The following is a 16,439-nucleotide window of genomic DNA, read 5'->3' on the forward strand; positions in this document are numbered from 1 at the left end:
ATCACGTTTTATCTGTAACGTGTTGAACTTTTATTTTGAAAAACGCCAATGCGGATGTTGTTGTCTGCTGACGGAACTTCCTCCTTGCGTGGTTCATTCATGTCTTGCTTTGACTTTTCCGTTTTTATTTAATCAAATATCAGTGAAATGTCCTCCAAACCCACGTGTCTGATCGTGGGCAGCGCCACACCGCAAGGTGAGCACGTGACTTCCGCCGTCACTACCACATCTGACTGGTTTGTTACCAGTAACTGGTTTGTTTGATGGTGTGGCTAATGTTACAGATATACTTTATTACCGTCTTTGTTTCTCAGGAGTCTCAGCTCAGTCGTTCCTTCAGTGCTTCAGTCTGAGCAGCTCAGTCTTCAACCTGCAGACAGCCACACCTGGGGTGAGCTCTGGGACCTTTATTTTGAAAATACGCCGTCCTCACCTTGTTACCCTGGGGTGTCAAACTCATTTTAGTTCAGACGCCAAATACAGACCAGTTTGTTCTCAAGTGGGCCGCAAAATTTATGCAGGAAAACGAATAATTTCAACATTATTGTGCCCTAGTTTGCACTTCGAGTTATGAATTTCATATAAAGTATGGCAAGTTTTCACCGACGTCACTTTCTGGGCAATAACCCGGATGCGCGGCCATGTTGGAGGTAAGCGGATGTTGACCTACATGTTGGAGGCTCACAGAGGTGTACTCTGTGATGGGTAAATCACAGAAAAGCTCCTCAAAATACATTTTAGTGGCAGAGGCACACAGGAAGGAATTGGTCCGCAGGAAAGGGGACAATATTTGGAAAAATATGGTTTATTGGTGGTGCAGATTCATACGAGTCGGCTCCCTCGTCTTGGATCAATGTAGACCCAGAGATCTATTTTGTATCCTGATATTGTCAACTACCTGGATTTCACCAAGCCCATACACAGCAAAGACCCTAAATCTCATAGAGGGTTTTCACAGCACGTCATCAACCCGGAAGTCGCCATTTTGGAGGTAAGCAGCCGATTTACCGAGGCACACAAACGAGCAAAACCTGAATTTTGAGAGGAAATGGTGAAGTATTGCCGTGTTTTTGGCTGTACTAATCGGTAAGAACGTGAAAAACATGGAGTTTTATAGACTGCCAAAAGTTATAACAGATCAGGGAAGAACAATGTCTGTATTTTATAGTCAGTAGTTCTACATCAGGAGAGCAGTGACATGAGACTAGCTCACTGTTGTTGAACCAGTTGTTATTGGTGTATATGCAAACACCGCCGCCCTCATCTCCCGTCTTACATTTAAATCCAGCTTCAGGTAGTCCAGTGTGTTCTCCAGGGAACGGACATTAAAACACAGGATGGAAGGATTCGCTTTTAGCTTGATTGCTAGCCCCGCTCTTGCTTCTGATCACACCGCTGGCAGACACTGCTGGTACGACGCTCCGCTGCTCCACAGGTCGCTGGATGTAGCCGGCGTCGCAGTCTGAGGATTGAGATCCAGAGTAGTCGCATCTAACGGACTATAACTGTTTGATTTGCCTGAATCTAAAATTTCCTAGTGGTCTTATACTATTTTACAGTAACTACGCTGCAGGTTCACTTCGAAAATTATTAGAACTGACTAAGTTATCTGCTGATATACAGTATATCTGTTGCTAACGGGAGCCTCTGCAGCCGCAACCGACCTCCAAACGTCTAGATTTGAGGTCTTCTGCTGTATATGGGCTTGTTGAACTCTAGGTAGTTGATATCAGGATACATAATAGACAGAAAACTCTCCGGGTCGTCATTGATCCAAGACGAGGAAGCCGAGTTGTATGGATCTGCACCACCAATAAACCATATTTTTTCCAAATAACGTGCCCTTTCCTGTATGCCTTTGCATTAATAACGCATTTTGATGAGCTTTTCTGTGATTTATCCATCACAGAGTACACCTTCCCTGAGCCTCCAACATGTAGTGTCAACAACCGCTTACCTCCAACATGGCCGCGCATCCGGGTTACTGCCCAGAAGGTGACACTGATGAAAACCCTCTATATAAGAGACTGACAATATTCAAACATTAAGTGACCTTAAACTTAGGTTCACATTTCCTTACTATTATGAACAATTGTTATTCACTTTAGTAGAACAATTTGAGTAAATTTGCAGGATTTTGAGAAAATGTAGTTTTTTCATTAATTTGAGATTAAATAATGACTGCCATCATGTGATATAAGCATGGGACATTTGTAAATGTGTCCATGTGTATTTGGAGGGGCTTAGATATCTACAACTGAATTATTTTGTAATTTACACATTGATTCATGTTTTTTTCTGTCATTTTTACTTTGTCCTGCTGGCCGAATTAGATGCTCTAAAGCAGCGATTCTCAACTGGTGGGTCGGGACCCAAAAGTGGTTCGCGGACAACTGGTCAAAAATGAATAAATACTTAATGTCTCTCATATTGGACTTGTCTTTTATTTTGAAAGACACTTTTCTCTTGACATGTATGCTGTGAAATGCATGTTGTACAAGAAAATATATAGATTTATGTTTGAAAAAGATTACGTGTGTGTTTTCAACAGCTGTTTTTTGAAAAACTAAATTTAGTTGGTTGAATTCTTAAAAAAAAAAAAAAGTGGGTCGTGATTTAAATATCGTGGCAAAATGTGTGTCCTGGAGTGTGATCTAATTCCATAATTGACACTAGAACATCTCTAATTTATGGATTCCTTAACCTAATTTTGTCCTGTTCACCCCTGTAGATTTTTTATTACACGAGTAAGAACCTCAAGAAAGTTATTAGAGCTTCAGGGAGAAAAAAAATGAATTAAATTTGAAGACAAAAAGCTCAAATAAAGCTAAATGATCCAAAAATCAGGCTGAATGCTTCACTTCAATAGAAAACAATGGGATGTTTACAGGCAGTGGAGCCGTGTGACATCATCCATCACGTGATTTCCAGATGGAGGAACACATTTTTAAAAAGTTAATAACATGAATATGGTGCAAAATAATGCCATAGATCTATTAATAAGGACATTACGGAAGATTTTAGGTCAAACCTGTAAAAACAGTGGAGGATCCCTTTAACATGTTTGGATAGTTTTTGTTTTGTAAAAATAGGAGAAAAAATTGTATTTGCCTGATCAAACAGTAAATAGTCTATATTCTCCACCCTTTATATGTCTTTACATTTCAGGGGAAACCACTAGACTTTGCTGACGTAGACGATGGTACATCCAGATGGGTTCAGGACTTCAACATGAAAACTTACGCTACACCAGCCAAGCTTGAGTCCATAGATGGTACAGTGAATTCTGCTCCGCACTCTGCACTCTGCTCCGTTAATATTCAAATGATGGGTGGTTTACAGGTGCTCGGTACCAGGCGCTGCTCATCCCAGACTGTCCGGGCGCCCCCTCGGACCTGGCTCACAGTGGCTCCCTCCATCGCATCCTCACACACTTCATCTCTCAGCAGAGTGAGTCACGGTTGGGGTCAATTATAATTGTAATTGCTTAATTGATAAGTAATTGCAATTATGACGTCATTATATTTGTTATATTTGCATTTGGAAAAATTTGTTGCTGTTTTAATCATAATTGAGTTCATATATTTGACATTGTAATTGTAAATTAGTATGAACATTCTCTAAAAAACTGTCATTTACAATTTAATTAAACGCAAACCTGTGGAACCATGTTACACTTCTATTTCTTACACATATGCAGTTAATAATTATTCAAATATGTTTCATACCAAGTTTACCTGTCAGTGAAACTTAAGGATCATTTTGCCATTTAAAGACAAATTTAAATCGAGGGGTATACAGACAGAAAAAAGGCTCAGGTAACCACTAGATGAGAAATAAATTAGACGATAAATAATATATTTCAGTTTATTTCACAGCTGATTTAAAACATTGGTCAAAACTGACCCATTATCATTAGAGATGCTAACACAAGGGTTATTTATTAAAGGCTCAGTATTTGTGATTAATTGTACCTGAACTTTAGTAATTGAGAACACAATTGACTTTCAGGGTGAAAACAATAATCGTAATTTTAATCGTAATTGTAAAAAATCATCTTTGTGACCAAAAGTGACATTTTGGGTGTTTTTATTTGTTTGCCTCTCAATATTCTGGTCATTTTTAAGGCTAGTTGTATGAAATTTTGTCACTATTGTTTTTTTATGTTTATTTGCTTAATTCCAAAGTCCTGTGTATTGGAAGTGTTTAGAAAAGGAGATATATTATGCATCATACTGACACCTTGTAACCTTGTGACCAAATTTGCCCCACTGACTCTCATTGTAACCACATATTTTTCATATACTGTAATCATAACATATCATAATGTTTTTTTCAATTAATACCTAATAGATCAAAGCCTCGACCTTGAAAATAAGGTAAAAATATGTTTTAGGTGTAATGACCCCCTCCCAACCAGAGACCATTGCATAAAATTTGAGGGAAATTTCAGTGAAGGCCTGGATTTCTAATCTTGCAAAATATATAAGGTAAATTTTTCTTTAAAACTGTCCTTGTGCCAAAAATACTGATGCATTGAAATTAATTCTGCTATCAATTAGTGACACGATCAAGGCTGTAATAAAATATTTCACTTTGGCCTTCATTCATTTATGGAAATATTGCATATTTAGAGTTTTTCCTGCTGGAAAAATTAGAGGTTCTCATGATAAAAAAAAAAAAACCGTTCATACAAACATAAACATGGTTTGAAATGTATAATGTATATTATATCTATAGATATGTCTGAAGTAGTTGAAACAATCTGATGAGGTAGAAGTAAAAAGAATCCTGACTCGTATCAAACCTGTCACACACTGGTTTCTTCACTGGTTTCAGAGCCCGTGTGTGCAGTAGGACAGGGCGTTTCCGCTCTTTGCTGTGCTACGGAGGGACAGAAGTGGATTTTCAGTGGCTACAGCCTCACAGGGGTTCGTTTGCTTTCAAACTTCAACTTCTTTTTTTTTTTTTTATATATTTTTTTTTTTTACCCAGTAGCTGCATTATTGTGTCTTTGTTTTAAAGCCATCAGTGTTTGAATTGGTGCGTCGGCCAGACTTTGCCAACCTGCCGTTGATCGTGGAGGACTTTGTCAAAGACAGTGGTGGATCATACACAGGTGAGTCACACACTTAAGATAGTTTTTCCACTTTTTTTTTACATCTGTTAAAGTTGGAGTTGAAGAAAAATCTATATATTAATCTAATTATTCCAAAATTACATTAAAGCTTTTTTTAGAAACCAATTTAAACCCTGATGGGACACACCCTGGATGTGTTCCTCGGTCTTATTGTGTACAGGTACTTATGTTTTAGATGATTTATGGAAAAACGCCCGAGGCATTTCCTGCTTTTTTATGTAAATTGATGCATATTAAACGAATCTGTTACATTTTTTATTGTTTCAGCTTTAAAGCACAGACTTTATTAAATCCATGTCTGAGGATTTTAACATTTTCCTCCTTTTGGGATCAATGTTTCTACTTTGGGAATGATTTATGAGACTGACACACACGTCCATTATTTGTTAAATAAAACGTGATGAAATTTAAAGATATTTATCGTAAAGTAACACAGATAATGTTCAAATCAAAAATAAATGTTCTTCCAGAAGACGTTCAAAAATACTTTACACTACAGACCAGCAAATACAGCCTAAAGAGGTTAATGTGCTCTATGTTTATTTTAACAAAAGCAAGATTAGAAGCAAATCAAAGATGTCTGTTTGTCTGAGGGGTAAATTTGTCCGAATAAAGTTGATAAATAAAAAATGAGTGACACACTATTTAATTTAAAAAAGAAAACGTCACCATTTATTTTAGAGCGTTATGTGTAGCAGTAGAAATATGTTTGTGTTCTTTGTTAAATGTTAAATGTTCATGTGTTTCTATGATTTTATTTTTTGCATTTGAAAAAAGGCAACTCAAATGTATTTGTTTGGGTGGGGGATTGTTCTTTTTTAAATCACATAGTAGCATTCTATAGCACACTACAACCTTATGTTGGTCTGTAAACGCAGTAAATTAAAATAACTGCCTTGAATAAATTTGCTCTCACATCATGGCTGTATCAAACGCCTCAAAATAGTCCTCTGTCTCTTTAAGAAGCTCCTACCCGTTCCAACACGCCCCTTCAGCACGCCGTCTGTTGCGTCATCACAACACTACTGCATCTCCTTCACACGCATTGAAACTACTATCGATGTTCGGTGCATTTTAATTTGACTGTTGGAAAGGAGCAACACTTTATCAATTTGTGAACGATGGCCACGCAGGATATTGTGCATCCGTACGAACACGATCCTGCGTCTGACCTGGAAAGTGACTTTAAAGACGAACCTGAGAGAGTTCAGAGGCTCTTACAAGATGTGTCTGCTTGGTAATATTCAACCTTCTTGTCATAAATAAATAAATAAATATACGTAATTTTGGAGGGGCACTCTGCTGTGGGGCAGTGGGCGGTGACGAAAGGTCAGGAGTGGGGGCGTTCCTAGGAGGTGAGGGCATTCCTAGGAGGACTCGGGCAAATCTACACCTAAAATGGCTGCTGTCAGAGTTTAAAGAGGAAAGGAACTGAAATAAATAAATACCCTCCCTGTCAGTTGGTGACAGTAAGGAGCACAATAAGGCTGTAAATAATGTGTGATTTGACTTGATTAACTAAAACTTAAATAGACATTGATCTAACGTAAACACTCAGGGGTGGGGTTTAAATTCCGATGTCATGAAAACAATATTTTACTTTTCAGAGGAGGAAATCACTTCATCTAATAATCTCCAGAGTATATCCTCTCTCAACAGGCTTTTCATTCAGCTTCAGATTGATTAGAAATGGAAACGGTGCAAGTTTATACATTTAAAGACTTTAGGAAACAAAGATGTACTCATTATTGTTGTTCTTTTCCAGCGAGCCAAGAAGACGCCGTACACGTTGTTGTCGACAGACACGTCATCACAGGACAGAACATGCAGTCCACGTCTCTGGCAGTGAATAATCTAATTCTGCTTTGTAACAATAAGTAACAAAAAGCACTGTACAATGTGTAACAGTGTTAACCACGACTGATGTCTTCATTTATCAAACAAGTCAAATCACTCCAGGCTTTAGGTGAGTGTCTTGGTTTGAAAGTAGTAATAGGTTAATGGCCTTATCTCAAAAAGGGCCTTATTTGGGGGATGCCCCTCCCTCCCCATGGTGGAACAAAACACAACTGTTTTTTTTTTAAGTATGATATATAAGAAGTAAGAACATGATTGTCATGGTATCAGAAATTGGTTCCAGGGGTGTTTATGAGGAGCATTTTACTGATATATTCTGTGGAAGATGTTTGCAATTTATCGACAACACTTAATTGCCAAATAAATTTACTTCAAAATTTGCCATCAAATGATAAAAATTGACAAAATGACAGTCAAAAATATTTTAACTTGAGTAATTTTGCACAATATTGTTCTTAACATCGTCAATATACGTCAGAATGTTGTTTAAGGTCTTAAAATCATCCCAGTCCATTCCTCAAGCTCATAAAATAATTAATTAATTGTGTGAATATAGTTCCCTAACTAACATTACCCCCTATTTTTCCAACAAAAACACAAATTAACCAAAATTTGGAATGAACTGGAACGATTTTAAGACCTTAAATAATACTCTTCCGTGTATATTAATGATGTTGTAAATAATTTTGCGCAAAATTAATTGAAAAGTCAAAATGTTTTTGACTGTTAATTTGTCACTTGTCTGATGCCAAAATACTTTTCAAAGTGACTCAAAATGTTTTATTGAAGATTTGTCTCATTATTGTCGACATTTTGATATGAAATATAACAAATGTTTAGAAACACATTTATATGATAATTAAGTTTTCGATATATTGCAAAAATCGTCACTAGTGTATATCACTAAAACGTGCACAAAAACACCCCTGCCAACAATTCCTGAGACCAAAACAATCATTTTCTCACTTATATATACACCGTACTTTAAAATAAATAATACAGTTGTGTTTTGTTTTACAGCATGTCTTTTACCAGTATTATATAATGTAATGTGATGTAAAAACATACATGCATTTCATAATAAAAACTCTGCATAAATGAGCCTTGTGATATGAATACTTGACTGTCTGATGGGGTTTTATTTTTGAAATAAACTTATTTTTTAGGTAAACATATTCAAGAAACAGTGTCATCAAAGTATTTGTAATAATTGTTCAATCAGCATTTTTCAACCTCACCTGAAATATCTAGTAATTGCTAAAAAAAAAAAAAAAAAAGACTCAAATTATATAATTTTTTTTTGTTATTAAAGTGTTATTTTTTAACCACACAATCTCAAAGAAAAGTTTTCTAAACTTTCACTTTCTTAAATATAAATCTAATTAAAAAAAGATGCAGTATTGAAACATTGCACACTAACCCTGACTTCTGCATTCATAACATAGTATAACAAACTACTGTAATTCAAGAATGTCAAATTATTATTCCTAATTTTGCCTACATTGCTTTTTTTTTGTATTATACCTGTTTTTAATGTATTGCACTGTTTTTATTATTCTCTTTTTATTGTAAAGTGGCCTAAAAGGGGCTTTTGAAATAAAATGGTGTCACGACCCAAAAAAAGTTGGGAACCTCTGCGTTAATACATGGTTTGATCTATATTTCAGTAAAATGAACAGAAGGCTAAAGTTGTTTACTTAAACTTTTGAATTAGTAATTGTAAAATAATAGTTTAACAGTATCTTAAAAGGGGCAGAAGCTGTAGATTTGAGACGGTTATTGTTTCTCTTACAATAAACTAGTCAGAAAATGCAGTCAGTGGAATTCTTTCTGTTATCTTTGGTCACTCTGTTCTGCAAATAAAATGGAAAACACCAAAGTAGCCACGTTCACAGCTTGATTGTCCCACATTTATAATGAGGTAAATAAAAGTTTATTTTAAATACACACAGGAAGATGCTGGAAAACAGCCGATAGTTTATGGTTGGCACCTTTTAATCATATTCAGGGAATTATGAACATCTTGGTGATTCACTAAAAAACATCATACCAGTAGCTCAAGTATTGATGCACAAACATCTGCAGATGTTTGTGAACAAGAAAGACAATTTACACACTGATGCTCATGCACCTTCTGCTGCTGATGGAAGCGCTTACTAATAATTAAGGAAATAAGCTTCTTTTTTGTCTTTTTTTCTTAAAATACCTTTAAAACAAACAAACCTTCATGTGACATGATCTCCAAACACAACCGTGACCTTAAAACAGGTTAAACATTAACTTTTTGCTCATTTCAAACCTCCCAAAGAGGAGAAAAAGAACTCTAATCTCCTCACGGCGAAAACTAATTCAGGAGGGAACGGCTCTCACAGGAGATCATAGAAGTAATCCAGTCCTTGTCCCAGTTCCCACAAAGAAAGTCCAGTTCCCAGTTCAGTAGCCAAGGCAATTCTCATCTGCAGTGACTGGAACACAGACAAAAACATGATGGTTAACCCTTTCTGATCAGTATTAGCATAATATTAAAGCTAATATAATTTACCTTCAGTGATGGATAGTAGACCACATTCTTTGCATTATTTCTGAAAAGAAAAGAAAAACAGAAGCAGCTTTAGCTAATATATATATATATATATGTATATATATATATATATGTATATGTATATATATATATATATGTGTATATATATCCTGCATAATCATAAACTCACTCCTGAATTCAAACGAGTACCTTTTATAAGTGAAGTAATGCTCAGCAGAATATTCATCCCACAGCAGTTTGGGCCTGTGTTCTCGTAAAATGTCGACGTACCTGCAAGAGAAACCACAGCAATTATGACATCATCCACTAGAATATTTGCGTTTTCTGAAGAAAATGCAAGTGAGAATGCAGGTGCTGGCCCGCGTCACACTGCGTTAGCTTAGTATCAGCATTAGCTAGCAGTAGCCTTAGCTAGAATTAGCTAACATTAGCATAAGCGTGCATTAGCATTAACTTGCTGTTGGTGCCCAATCCTTTCGCGGGCCTGATCGTTTCGGATCCTTCCAACGCATGTGCGAATCGCGTCTACATCCGGTCGGCCTATTTTTAGTTTGTGTACTATTTAAAAGGTTGAAATGTTTAAAAATAATTCGAAATTCATGTTTTGAGTGAATTCCGATTTATTTTCTGTTGGTTTTTGATTGTCAATGTTGTGTATTGTGTTTTTAATTAACAATTTTTTAAAAAAAAACACAAAACAGTCACATATTTAAGTGTTTATTAAAATATTTAACAAACGTCGTATGGTCGGTTTACATTCAAATATCATGTCCCAGCAGCTCTGTCGTAAAGATAGCGAGTGAAGGAAGTGACGTAGTCTACACGCATACGTTGAAAGGATCCGGCCAATGAAAGTATTGGGCACGGACACTTGCATTAGCATAGTATTAACTTAATGTTAGCATTAGCCGAGCAATAGCATTAACCTAGCATTAGAACTAACTTAACATTAGCCAAGCAATGGCATTAGCCAAACATTAGCATTATTCTAGCATTAGCAAAAACATACCAGTAGCATTCGCCTAGCAATGGCAATAACCTAGCAATAGCTTAATATTAGCAAATAGGTTGAAAAAGTTGAAAAAATTTGAAACAGGTTGAAAAAGTGAAATGTGTTGAAGGTAGTAGTTGAACATGTTAATCCAGGGGTGTAAAAAGTACCGATATATTCTACTCAAGTACAAGCAAGTCATACATAAAATCCTCAAGTACAAGTAAAAAAATAGCTCAATGAAATAGTACTCAAAGTAAAAGTTACTAGTTACTTTCACCCCCCATGTTTACTTTTGGTAATAAATCTTGGTACGGTTCCCTTGCATACAGTAAACATCTCATGTAGAAACGTAAAAAGGACGAGACGGAATCTTTTTAACTTGCACATATGGCAATAAACTTTATTATAGTATAATTACCCATAAAAGCAACTCAATTACTTTAACTTGAGTACTTGTAATCCGTTACTTTCACCTCCTGTAGACATTAACACGTGGCCTTCTTACCTTCCTCCCAGGATGGGATCCGTTCCCTGACCTGAAAAGTCAAGGCCGTACAGATTGAGTCCCAGCAGGATCTTTTCCCTCCACTGCGCGCTGGGGGCCAGCTGGAGGACACAGTCCTTCACCCAGTGCAGGGGAGAGCTGGGGCCCGGCCTGACCAAAACAACAAAGCCATTAATTACTCAAAAGAACATCCGTCTGTGAACGATCCTTGAGCTGTCAGTAAACAGATAAATGTGAGTGTGCTGTGAACTGCACCTGGGGCCACTAGAGTAGTCGTACGTCATGAGGCTGAAGCCGTCGACAACTGGGGCCAAATGTTCAAACTCCTCCCTGCTGAACATCCCCGGCTGTCCCGCACTGCCAGGAACAATCAATAGAAATATTCAGCACAGGTGTTTCTACGGAAGCAGATTAGGGCCAATTCTATTGGAGGAAATAGCTTTGGGCAAATCGAGAATAAAGTCGAAATTTTGAATATAAACTCAAAATACAATATTGTGATGAAAGTCAAAGGTTTGCTAATAAATTAAAATCTACGGAAGCTGACTAGAGCAGCGGTTTCCAAACAGGGGTACGTCACGTGTACCCCTAGGGGTACAGGAGCACATTGCAGGGATACTCGGAAAGACTTACTAATTAATTTAAAAATAATTGGGAAATGTTCCTAGTTTTTTTTAGGCTATTATTTAGACAAATTAACCACAAACGAACAGGACTATTGCTCAATAAAATACTACATTTTCTTGTAAATTATTGAACTCGGATTATTTTATGCCGTAGATGCTATTTTATCACAGTTCTGAAAATTGGAGACAATAATTAGTTACATTTTACATTAACCTAAGTAGTAATAGCATAAAAGTTGCATTGTATTTGAAAAATAAAATAAAAAAATCCACTCATTGTTTTGAATTTGAAGATTAAGCCTATGGAACCAAATGATCAAGACACAGTTAATGGTTTAGGAGAGCCCGTTCCATAAATGAAAAAGCATAGGAAATTAGGGAGAGTGTACTTGTGATAGGAAAAGGTGGTACACATGATTTGACAAAAATGTAAAAGGGACAAAAAAGATTGGGAACCACTGGACTAGAGCTAATTCACCATATACGACATCAGTCTGCATCCAAACTGGTCCTAATGTGTTTCCGTAGCTCCTCAATTGCCACAGACGGACTGAATGTTTTGGAACCATCTTGCATTACAAACAAGCACTGTTAGCCCCGCCCCTTTTATAAAAACTGTCACCTGCAGGCTCTACAATCTGTGGTGAGTAGGTTGGACTGAGAGAAGAGTGAATAGAGAGGTATATTGAGTAATGAGTTGCTAGTTAGCATAGCATAGATTGTTCATTGGAGATTTTACAGTATAGAGTGGACGTGTCTTAACTGTTCCAGAAGCCCCGCCGATAATCAAGGCATCGTTTGAATTTCCTTCCTAGTGGCAGGTCAGGAGAAAGCAGGGGTTCAGTTACTTTTTAAATACTTAAAGAGATTATTTCGCCATGTTTATGAGATAAAAGAGAAAGAATCTCTTTGTCTTTGAACCCAATTTGAAAGTATAGTTGAACACATTCAGAATCAGAATCAGAATCAGAATCAGAATCAGAATCATCTTTATTGGCCAAGTGTATGTTGTACACACGAGGAATTTGACTCGGTCAACTTCCTCGATTCATCGATACAAGGCATTTTGTAGATGGTCATGATCTGTTGTCATATGTAGAAATGGCCCTCGTTGGCTTTAACTTCACTAGCAAACCTTCAACTTTTATCACGCTATTGTATTTTGAGTTCTTTTTCCAAATTTCCACTTTAATCTCAACATTATATTTCGACTTTATTCTTGATTTGCCCATAATTATTTTTTACATTAAAATTGGCCCCAATCCGCTTCCATAACTTTCTGTAAATTTAATAAAAATAGTGTTCTATACCTGGTCACAGGAGGAGGAATAACAAGAATGCAGTCCAATCGTTTCACTTTCAAAGTCTCGCATACGTGTTTCATAAAGTGGACCAGCTCTCTGAAACAACATCAGCCACAGATGCTCAGTCTCTCTTTTACATATGTCAAGTTTTGTAGCATCAGTAGAAGATCTCACTTTCTTTTGTTGCCTCCGAGCTGACTCCACAGCTCAAACGTGAAGCCGTCGAAACCTTCAGTCTGTAGGATGAATAAAACCAGGGCTGTGTTGATGATGTCATATACATACTCATACTAACGTACTACTCACACTAACGTACTACCCATGCTAACGTACTACTCACACTAACGTACTACCCATGCTAACGTACTACTCACACTAACGTACTACTCACACTAACGTACTACCCATGCTAACGTACTACTCATACTACCCATGCTAACGTACTACTCACACTAACGTACTACTCACACTAACGTACTACTCATACTAACGTACTACTCACACTAACGTACTACTCACACTAACGTACTACTCATACTACCCATGCTAACGTATTACTCACACTAACGTACTACTCATACTACCCATGCTAACGTACTACTCACACTAACGTACTACTCACACTAACGTACTACTCATACTAACGTACTACTCACACTAACGTACTACTCACACTAACGTACTACTCATACTACCCATGCTAACGTACTACTCACACTAACGTACTACTCATACTACCCATGCTACCCATGCTAACGTATTACTCACACTAACGTACTACTCACACTACCCATGCTAACATACTACCCATGCTAACATACTACCCATGCGAACGTACTATTCACACTAACGTACTACTCATACTACCCATGCTAACGTACTACTCACACTAACGTACTACTCACACTAATGTACTACTCACACTAATGTACTACTCATACTACTCATTCTAACGTACTACTCATACTAAGTCTGACGTCAAAATGAGTATGTAGTGCATTCACATTAGATAGTATAAAAAGATTGAGTTTGCGAGAAATACCCGGATGTATACTATATAGGGACATTTTTTAAGTATGCACACTAGTCATACTCGCCCCATGATGTATTGCGAGCGGAATGTAAAATGGTCCTGGGACTGGCTTCAAGCTAAAAATCAAACATCCCCTTTTCAAAATAAAAGCATCTCTTCTTGTCTTCCAGAATTTTTTTAACTATTTTGTGAATAGGGCTCTTATTTTAAAGTTACCAGGAAGTTTTGTCAGTAGCACAATAGCGGGTCTCAGAAAATCTCCGAAAACTCGCAATGAAATGTGTCTACGTGAGTTTTGTGGATCAAATGAGCTCATGTTGATATTCTACTTGGTCACTTTCTCACTTAAAATATTTTCCAAACTTTCAAAGGAGGAGAACCAACACAGATATTTAGCCTCAGTGTGCTTCAGGTTTTTGTCCTTGTAGGTTCCAAATGCTCCTTGGGAAACTTGGAAGTATACTTCAGTGGGAACACTCATCATCCTAATCATACTGATAGTATATAGTAGACAGTATATACTCATTGAGTTTGTCGTGTGTAGTACGGAGTGGGACATTTCAAATACAGTCCAAGTTAGAAAACGGATCAAATTCAGAACAGCTATGGAAACATTTACCTTAGCGACATCCACCAGCTCACTGCCCAGCTCCTCAATCTCATCCTCACTGGTCAGAACACTCATGTAGTCCTGGTACGACCAGCCATCGAACAGGAGCCGAGGTACTACGAGCACATGCAGACGTGACACAGCTGCCAGGATTAAACACCAGCCCACTATCGGACACCGACTCACCTATTCTGACCTTTTTGTTGGACTTTCTCACGGCTTTGACCCAGCCTGAAAAGACAAAGCATGAAAATCACCTAAATCGTGACTCATGAGAGAAGGTTTTCAGAATGAAAAATACCAGGGTCGTGGTCGTGGAGTCCCGTAACATCATATATTTCGGGTCCTCGTCGGCGGAGCTGAAGCCACACCGGTGACACTGATGTTAGTTTGGAGCCGAACACCTTGGCCATGTCATAGCCGTGGGAATTCCACTGAAGGAACAAACAGTGTTGGAGGAGTTAACAAAAGACGGGAAAAAAAAAAAACAGACAATAATTACTGTAAGGGTTAAAAATGTTTGTCCTTTTTAATGTGCTCTGAATAAACATAAATGAATGGAGACACTGAGATGTTGGTCAAACTTACTGGTGTGACATATCCCAGCACTGGTCCCTTAAAGACCTTCTTGATTCGAGCACAGTATCTCTTCTCCTCCTTCACTACATCCTTCCAGTTCAGATCTGATACGACCAGACCTCTGTCCAACACCGACACTTCAGATAGAGACGTCTAACATGACAACAAACACAAAACAACACCTGGAAAAACTGATTTCTATAATGTAAGGCGTAGAAAGTACAGATATTTGTTTAAAAAAAGTAAGGAGTAAAAGTAAAAATTCCCTCAACAAATAAATACAGAAGAAAAGCACAGATCCCAGAAAAAAATACTTAAGTACAGTACTTGTCACCTCTGTTGTTAATAAATATGCCTATGTGGCATTTTGCATCAGCAAATTTAACCCGGAATTGTCTTATTGGTAAGACTTTGAGTTAAAATAAAAAATAACAAGATTTAGATGGTATATTGGTATTTTGTGGAAAAATATTGAGATATAAGTTTTGGTCCATATCGTCCAGCCCTACTTGCTTAGTGACAAGTGAAGATTCTAGTGTAAAGAGCCAAAGGGTAAATACTGAGGTAAGAATGACAGATTGAAGCATGAATATCAGTGACTCACCTCAGCCTCAGTTTTATGTGACTTCTTTGCATCAGTCTTTGACAGAGTGGCTCTGACCATCCAACAGGAGCTCTGGAATAGCTGGAATAACAGCAGCAGCAGCTTTGGATCCATTTCTACAGAAATTCAGTTAAAACGTCACAGGGGTTGCCTCAGCTCTGCAGTGCTTCCTCTTATTATTTCCCTTACTGAGTGACACATTAAATCCCAACATAATCTACGAACATATCCTAACATATATGACTCCAAACTGCCCTGTTCCTTCTGCTAAAGATGAGTACAGATGAATGGATACTAAAAATGGAGCACAGAGAAGGGCTGATGACGGATGTTTGACAGTTTAGCCCAGCGTGTGACAGACTAAAGGACGGACTTCCGGGTTTGCGATGCAGCTTTTTCCAAATACAAGCCAGGGAAACCAGTAGTCCTGTGCTATTGTACCCTGATTTAAAATGTATATGTGTTGTTACTGCAAAATATAAAATAAAAACTGTAAAGTGAATTAAAGGAAAAAAAACGAAAAACTAAACAAACCAGTGGTCTTCTCAGCCAGCAGGGGGCAGTATAGTGCGTTGGAAAAGCAGCCAAGTTGCACGAAGAAGACTGTTACAAATTCTACAAAAGAGGGAGAGAGAAAAAAAAAGT

General features: G+C 37.4%; 2 protein-coding genes across 2 annotated transcripts; one reads left to right on the forward strand and one right to left on the reverse strand.

Moving 5' to 3' along the window:
* Nucleotides 1–33: 33 nt before the first annotated feature.
* Nucleotides 34–8,077, forward strand: gatd1 (glutamine amidotransferase class 1 domain containing 1). The gene is made up of 7 exons (XM_028450907.1): nt 34–196; nt 315–391; nt 3,169–3,274; nt 3,343–3,450; nt 4,840–4,931; nt 5,026–5,119; nt 6,906–8,077. Exons 1-7 carry the CDS (start codon nt 148–150, stop codon nt 7,019–7,021), a joined length of 642 nt encoding a protein of 213 aa, XP_028306708.1. The 5' UTR covers nt 34–147; the 3' UTR covers nt 7,022–8,077.
* An 897-nt stretch (nt 8,078–8,974) lies between these two features.
* Nucleotides 8,975–16,318, reverse strand: chid1 (chitinase domain containing 1). Its single transcript, XM_028450013.1, has 12 exons — nt 15,795–16,318; nt 15,200–15,343; nt 14,913–15,045; nt 14,798–14,842; nt 14,621–14,727; nt 13,143–13,204; nt 12,975–13,064; nt 11,294–11,395; nt 11,039–11,188; nt 9,729–9,809; nt 9,540–9,579; nt 8,975–9,462 (listed from the first exon to the last, which is right to left on the reverse strand). Exons 1-12 carry the CDS (start codon nt 15,906–15,908, stop codon nt 9,364–9,366), a joined length of 1,167 nt encoding a protein of 388 aa, XP_028305814.1. The 5' UTR covers nt 15,909–16,318; the 3' UTR covers nt 8,975–9,363.
* Between the last annotated feature and the right edge of the window lie 121 nt (nt 16,319–16,439).

This window comes from Gouania willdenowi, chromosome 6, assembly GCF_900634775.1.
Source record: "Gouania willdenowi chromosome 6, fGouWil2.1, whole genome shotgun sequence".
Lineage (NCBI taxonomy): Eukaryota > Metazoa > Chordata > Actinopteri > Blenniiformes > Gobiesocidae > Gouania > Gouania willdenowi.

Coding starts and splice junctions, on each gene's coding strand:
- chid1 (XM_028450013.1), bottom strand. CDS start 15,908: ATGGATCCAAAGCTGCTGCTGCTGTTATTCCAGCTATTCCAGAGCTCC. Junction 11,189..11,293: donor GACTACTCTAGTGGCCCCAG/GTGCAGTTCACA, acceptor TGTTTTGGTCAG/GCCGGGCCCCAGCTCTCCCC. Junction 9,810..11,038: donor GATCCCATCCTGGGAGGAAG/GTAAGAAGGCCA, acceptor TTTCTCTTGCAG/GTACGTCGACATTTTACGAG.
- gatd1 (XM_028450907.1), top strand. CDS start 148: ATGTCCTCCAAACCCACGTGTCTGATCGTGGGCAGCGCCACACCGCAA. Junction 392..3,168: donor TGCAGACAGCCACACCTGGG/GTGAGCTCTGGG, acceptor TTTACATTTCAG/GGGAAACCACTAGACTTTGC. Junction 4,932..5,025: donor GTGGCTACAGCCTCACAGGG/GTTCGTTTGCTT, acceptor TTTGTTTTAAAG/CCATCAGTGTTTGAATTGGT.